General features: G+C 34.1%; 1 protein-coding gene across 4 annotated transcripts; it reads left to right on the top strand.

Annotated features, from left to right (window-relative positions):
• Positions 1–1,266: 1,266 nt before the first annotated feature.
• Positions 1,267–5,136, top strand: LOC140965105 (probable trehalose-phosphate phosphatase J). 4 transcript variants are annotated; one of them, XM_073425165.1, is made up of 12 exons: positions 1,267–1,509; positions 1,661–1,938; positions 2,622–2,762; positions 2,909–2,980; positions 3,098–3,190; positions 3,317–3,373; positions 3,478–3,579; positions 3,663–3,740; positions 3,825–3,894; positions 4,046–4,116; positions 4,260–4,352; positions 4,796–5,136. In XM_073425165.1, the coding sequence occupies exons 2-12, from the start codon at positions 1,669–1,671 to the stop codon at positions 4,904–4,906; spliced, it is 1,158 nt and encodes a 385-aa protein (XP_073281266.1). In that variant the 5' UTR covers positions 1,267–1,509; positions 1,661–1,668; the 3' UTR covers positions 4,907–5,136. The 4 variants fall into 4 exon arrangements, with proteins under 4 accessions (XP_073281266.1, XP_073281263.1, XP_073281265.1 ...); XM_073425162.1 differs by having other exon boundaries at positions 3,098–3,373; XM_073425166.1 differs by lacking the exon at positions 1,267–1,509 and having other exon boundaries at positions 1,547–1,938.
• The last annotated feature ends 1,660 nt before the right edge of the window (positions 5,137–6,796 follow it).

Genomic DNA, 6,796 nt, shown 5'->3' with positions numbered 1-6,796 from the left:
GAATGAGATCGGTTTGAATTCATAAGCTCAAATACGAATTTAAAATTTTCTACCCTACTCGAAAAACTAACGAACCAACTCGATTCATTTACACCTCTAGTTTTTTCGGACGAATATATCACGTTCTTATGAGGTTTAAATAATTAGCGTGACTTACATTTACCTAATATGTGCAGAAGAATAGTGACTACATATTCTATCACCATGAAAAATGTAATCATATCATGGCTATAGATAGCACAGTAACTAGTAAGTGATTTTGTTGTCCAATTTTTTTTTTCTATGAAACCATTTGAACAATTGTTCCATTTAGCCACATGGCCCGTGGCGATTTTGTTGTCCAATTTTTATATAATTTTTTGGATCTTGAAACCATGTTCTCCTAAAAATTGGAAAAATGAATTTTTTATTTTTATATATTTTAAAAAAGAAACCTATCAGAAACATCCGTGTGGCCTCAAGCCACGTCAATCTTACGGGACTGGCCCTGCTTTTCCATCTGTCATTTGAGAAGGCATCGAATTCGCCGTCGTGGTGGAGTTGGCACGGCGGCGAAGATACGGCGCCACTCGAACATTCTCTCTCCAATATCGGTGGACATAATTAAAATTTTTTAATTTGTCCTCTAATTACCATTAACAAGCGTATGAACTTGTTAATCTGGACGCAATAACACAAAGTATACATTTAACAATATGAATTCGTTTTTAAAATATTTAAGTGGTATATTCTGAAAGGTAATCAAGGCCGAGAAAAACTTAAGCTCGACTCCTTAGCAAACTAGCTATACATATTGCCTAAAATGGATAATCATCTCTCTTCTAGACTTCGTAGGCTTAGACAAAGGTGATAAAACAAGGTGGTTAAACACCAATAATGTTCTCCTCTTGCTCATCAAGAATGTCCGAGTTCGTGGAATTAATGGTCTACCAAGACTTTCTCTGACGAGAATGACGTATAGAGTTCACAAAATGTAATATGATTTGCAAACTAATACGTCAGATTCGAAATTTACACAATACGAACAGGATGATAACGACAACACGTTGTATCGTCATAACAAAAACTATAAAATGAAAGGGGAAATTACGTTTTAACCATATTCCCATGCAAACGAGTGTATATGGATCTCATCTCGTATAAGAAGAAGAATAATTAACACCATTTCTGGGTATTGAATTTGGGGTCCCACCAAAGGGGGCAGTGTTTTCGTCCATTAGTATGTGGGTGCAACTATAAAAATAACCCAACTCCCTCCAAGTTTTCTCGCACAGCTCAAGCTTCTCTCTCTCTCCCCCCCACCCATTAAGCCAAATCTTTGTCTTTTGCCTGCGCCTCATTCGAGTTCCTTGGTTTAGCGCTGCTTTATGTTTTGTCTCCAGTTTCACCAGATTTGAGTCTCCATTCTCTCCACATTTATCAAGAGACAGGGACCTCTGTTTCTTCAAGAATAGTAGCTGCATCAACTAACCACCACAATTATTTCCAACTTTTCGATAATTTTGCTAGGTAGCCCTACCTTCTATTTTTCATCTTTTTCTATAATGGGTTTTCCCTTTAAAACCCACTATTAAAAGTCTTCAAGAAAAGAGGACTTTGTTTCGACATTTTGTTTTTCATACTGGTCTCACTCTTTTGTGTGTGTGTTTGTGGTATAAAGGAGCGAAAATGACTAAGCAAAATGTGGTGGTATCTGAGGCCAACTCAGGGATCAACGTGGCCATCACGGTGGCGGTTTCAGGCTCCGCCCTTTACACCACGGCGGCGCAGAAGCCGCCCGTGGTGCCGCGCAGTGCTTACATCACTATTACGAAGAAGAAACTCCTGCAGAATCTTGAAATTGCTAGCGGTGCTAGAATCCATTCTTGGGTTGACTCCATGAGAGCTTCATCTCCCACAAACATGAACCCTTCTTCCGATGACCACCACTCTTGGATTGTAAGCCTCGTTCTTTTCAATATATATATGACTCATAAACGTGGGTCGAGGTGTCGCAACCTCATAAGCTTAAAATAAGTTTCAAGATAACATGAAATCAAGATACATATTTTTTTTAAAAATTGAACTATTATGATTTATCAAGAAATCCTTAAGAAATGTATACTTGTAAAGTTATATTTTCTTATCAGTTAATCGAGATAGGGACTTAATCATATTGGCATACCAGGATCACTCAGTAAAATTTTAAATTTAATTTGTTATGCATACAGTAACGTCCTTTCGGAATCTTTAAAATCAAAATTTTGATTTTTATGAGGTTTATCTAAAAGATTCGCATAAGACTCACTCAGTAGAATTTTAAATTTGTTAAAGTAATGTCGCCTGGATCAGTTCCTATATTAAAATCAAACCTGAAGCTGTGATTGTGAACTAGACTCGTCAAATTTGCGTGATCTTAGCCTTAATAATATAAATAATAATAATAATAATAAACTTACAAATGTCTGAAAGTTCACCGCCTCAGTGAGTTTGGGATATGCATGGCCGGCAATTATTGCCATGTGAACATGTGTTATGTGTTGTCATGCATACACGTGTGAGTATTTGCTTCATTCTATATATATTAATGTTAATTTGCGCTGTTCCAAAAAAATAATGAAATTTTTTTAAAAAAACTGCAGTTGAAGCATCCATCGGCTCTCGACATGTTCGACCAGATAACAAAAGCTTCCAAGGGAAAGCAAATAGTGATGTTTTTGGACTATGATGGTACCCTTTCTCCCATTGTCAACGACCCCGAGCAAGCCTTCATGTCTGAGGCGGTCAGTATTCAAATGTTACATCAATTCTTTAAAACAAAGACCATCTGCTGTGCTTGCTTCTAATTAACTCCCATTATATATTTTTACGATTCCATTGTTGAATTTATATATATTTCGTTTTATTGAATGGCTACTTTTGGTTGCAGATGAGAACAACAGTGAGGAAACTTGCTAGGTATTTCCCTACAGCCATAGTGAGTGGGAGGTGCAGAGACAAAGTACGATTATTTTACATTTTTGGTTGCCTTTGGTGATAAAAGTTGATATGTATAATGATGCAACAATATATATATATATATGTGTGTGTGTGTGTGTGTGTGTGTGTGTGTGTGTAGGTGTATAATTTTGTGCGTTTGGGGGAGCTGTATTATGCTGGAAGCCATGGCATGGACATAAAAGGCCCATCAAAAGGTTCCAAACATAAGAAAGTGAGCCTTTTTTTAGCTCTTCTTGTTTTATTCACTCATGGAGCCAGATTAAGATATGTGTGTGTGTGTGTGTGTGTGTGTGTGTATATATATATAATGTATATATACATTGGAATTATATTTCAGGGAACGCAAGCTGTTTTATTCCAGCCAGCTAGTGAGTTCCTGCCCATGATAGATGAGGTTAAACATTATATATATGTGCATGACTCTTATCTTCGATGTCTTTTTTTGGGTTTATTTTAATTTAATAATATCTCAAAAATATATTTAAAATATACATTCAGGTTTATCAACAACTTTTGGAGATAATAAAATCCACCCCAGGTGCTATGGTGGAGAACAACAAGTTCTGTGTCTCGGTACATTTTCGCTGTGTTGACGAGAAGGTATACATACATACAACACTCATGCATAAATTCTTCACAAATAAACCAATTATTGGTGTTTGAAATTTTGGATGGAACCGCAGAAATGGACCGAACTAGCGAAGCAAGTCGGGTCGGTTTTAGAAGGGTACCCGAGTCTTCGATTGACTCAAGGAAGAAAGGTGCGGATTGATTGCTTGTTATATATGCGATTCTTAATTAAGTGTGGGTCATTTTTTAAGCTTTAAATTTGATGGTGCACGTAGGTGTTGGAAATTCGTCCTACTATTAAATGGGACAAAGGGAAGGCTCTTGAATTTCTTTTAGAATCACTTGGTAAGTTTTCCAATATTAGCATTAAAGAAATCAACCCCGTCCCGCCCCATCGCCCCGCCTCGCCCCTAGCTAGCTACTGATGAGTTATATATACATGATGAATTATAATAGTAATAATAATGAGAATTGTGGGTTAAATGTCATTGGACAGGGTATGCCAATTGTAGTGATGTGTTTCCTGTTTACATCGGAGACGATAGAACGGATGAAGATGCATTTAAGGTATCCGAAGTGACTTTTTTTTTTAAAAAAAATTTGTTATAATATTATTATAATGTTTTTTTTTCTTTTTTTGGGGATACAATTATGATATTTCTTACAATTTGACTTCTGTTGTTTGATACTTTCTGATTTATTTTGTATAGGTGCTAAGACAGAGAGGACAAGGATTTGGGATTCTTGTTTCCAAAGCACCGAAAGACACGAATGCATCATATTCTTTGCAAGAACCATCCGAGGTATGATTCCCCGAGATGTCGAGATCCCATATTCCGGTGTTTATTATTATTATTATTCTCTATACATTTATTTATTTATTTATTTATTTTATTTATAATGAAATATTCTTTTATTTTTGTAATTTGACATCATGATCAATTCATGTAATGTAAAAATATATGCTCCATTTTTAAATTCGTTGGGAATAATTCAACTTGACACGACCATTTGTGCTCTGGGAAAATAGATCAGAAGCCATAAAAATCAGCATTGTCTCGTATATATTTTCGACGTGAAGTTGCATGATGTAAGAGACGTGTCTTCCAAGAAATATCCAATTATATCAACAATCATGTTTGAAAAATGATATTGAAAATGGGTATTTTACATATTAATTAAATAAATTATTGATGTATAAATTTGGTTAAATCAATATTTAACGTGTATTAATTTATATATATAGGTAATGGCATTTCTGCGTCGCTTAGTTGAGTGGAAAAGGCTCTCCTTAAGACGAGAGTTTAGAATGAGAAGACGTCTAGTCGAAGATATCAGCGTGGCTCTACCAAATTGACAAGTTTAGCTTGTGTATTATTATTATTATTATTATTATTATTATTATTATTATTATTATTATTATTATTAATTACTATATTTTCTAGGAGAAAATATTTAGTTTTATATTTTATATGATTAAAAGAAAATTAGGAAGAGAACAAGGAAAAATAATACTCTCTCTTGTTCTCGATTCTCATGCACAACTGTATTTTACGACTTACTAAATACAAGTTATTATTTAATTTCCTTTGTTTTTGTCTTTTTAATGGATTATTATTTATTTATTTTTGGATATCAATTAGTTGAATGATTATTATCTTAATGTTGTTAATCATGGTGTAAACTTACGTTTTCAAAATGGTCGTGGTTGTTTCCATGGCTTCTATACTTAGTTGCCATCTTCCACAACCTACTCAAAATTAATTGAAAACTAAAAAACCCGAACCAGGAATGGACGCGAGTCCGTATCTAACGGGTACTCGACCTCGATCCGATTGGTTTGACTCATGTATGTGTATGCGTTTTAAATTTTGGATCTTAACGAGTTCGGATAACAACTGCCAAAGTTCAGACCGAGTTTTCAATTCCTATAAATTATAATATCGAAGATATAATTTTCAGTTAGGTTCAGTTGATAGAGTATGTTCTCTTTTTTTTTTTTTTTTTTTTTTTTAAATTTCCTAAACCATGGGGTGGGGAGGGCGATAGAGTATATTTTCTGAGAAGGAACAAATCTTGAATGTTGTTAAGTGTCAGAATCCCCGTGCACTACCTATTTGTATTATTTTGAGTAAGGAAGAAGACGTGGAAACGGCTGCAATTTTTGGCAACGACGCTAACACGATCCAAAAAGAATTTGAACGTTGCATCTCATCTATAAATAGATTGTGCCTCAAAACTCTCTTAATCTACAGACTCACTAGAAAAATTCCTGAATATTGAAGTTTTGAGATTCCTGCTGATAGAGGAGAACTGAGGAACTTTTCAAGTAAACACTTAATTGTTTATTTGATTATTTGAGGATCACTTGCATTAAGTTTATTCATTCTAAAATACGTGTAAGAAAGAGTCTTTTTTTTTTTTTTTCATATTATTAATTGTCTGTCCGTAAGGAGTTTTAGTAAGACTTAATTAAGCGTTGTTGAAGTGAGTCCTTACAAATTATCTTCTTTTTAGTAATAGAAGGAAGGGAGACGTAAAAAGATTACACCTTCTTCGAACCTTCATAAACAAATTGTTTGCAATATTCACTTATTTTATTTTTACGTATGCTGAAGTTAGCCATGCTGATGCAATCGAGTTCAATGAGCTTATTTCCGCTTATTAAGAAACTGGCTAGCTCAATGCAATCAACAAGATTAATATAACTTTTGTTGTTGCTAAGCCAACACAAATTTTCAAGAAACTACATTGTTTTGAGAAATATTTATTCTCTCTCTAAACATATATATGATCTTGTAAAGTGGTAATAGAGATGGTCGATCTCATCATCCAACAAGGAATCCGTGACTTCCGTGTTCTCTAAAGAAGAATTTGATGACTGAAAAATTAGGATACAATCACATCTTTCTGCACAAGATGATGCGACATGTTATCACTAAGGGACCAATGAAGACAAAGAAATCCAATCAAGTGTAAAAGAATAACTTCAATTTTTTTGAACAAATAATTTACCATTTGTTAAAAAAAGGGAGAGATTATTTCAGAATAAAAACGAAACAGAAAATAGAGTACGGTTGTCGGGTTTTTTTATTAATAATTTAAAAATAAAACAAAAAATTCAAATTTACTTTGAATTGTGGTGTTTTGCAGAAGTACTACAAAACTCCACCATGGAGAGAGGACGCTGCAACCTTTTTAAAATTTTTGGTTTTTTTGTTTTTTTGTTTTTATTTAATGTCATGTT

Source organism: Primulina huaijiensis, chromosome 18 (assembly GCF_012295235.1).
Source record: "Primulina huaijiensis isolate GDHJ02 chromosome 18, ASM1229523v2, whole genome shotgun sequence".
NCBI classification, from domain to species: Eukaryota; Viridiplantae; Streptophyta; class Magnoliopsida; order Lamiales; family Gesneriaceae; genus Primulina; species Primulina huaijiensis.
This window is presented reverse-complemented; position numbering and strand designations above follow the sequence as displayed.

Coding starts and splice junctions, on each gene's coding strand:
- LOC140965105 (XM_073425162.1), top strand. CDS start 1,669: ATGACTAAGCAAAATGTGGTGGTATCTGAGGCCAACTCAGGGATCAAC. Junction 2,763..2,908: donor AAGCCTTCATGTCTGAGGCG/GTCAGTATTCAA, acceptor TTTTGGTTGCAG/ATGAGAACAACAGTGAGGAA. Junction 3,374..3,477: donor TCCTGCCCATGATAGATGAG/GTTAAACATTAT, acceptor ATATACATTCAG/GTTTATCAACAACTTTTGGA.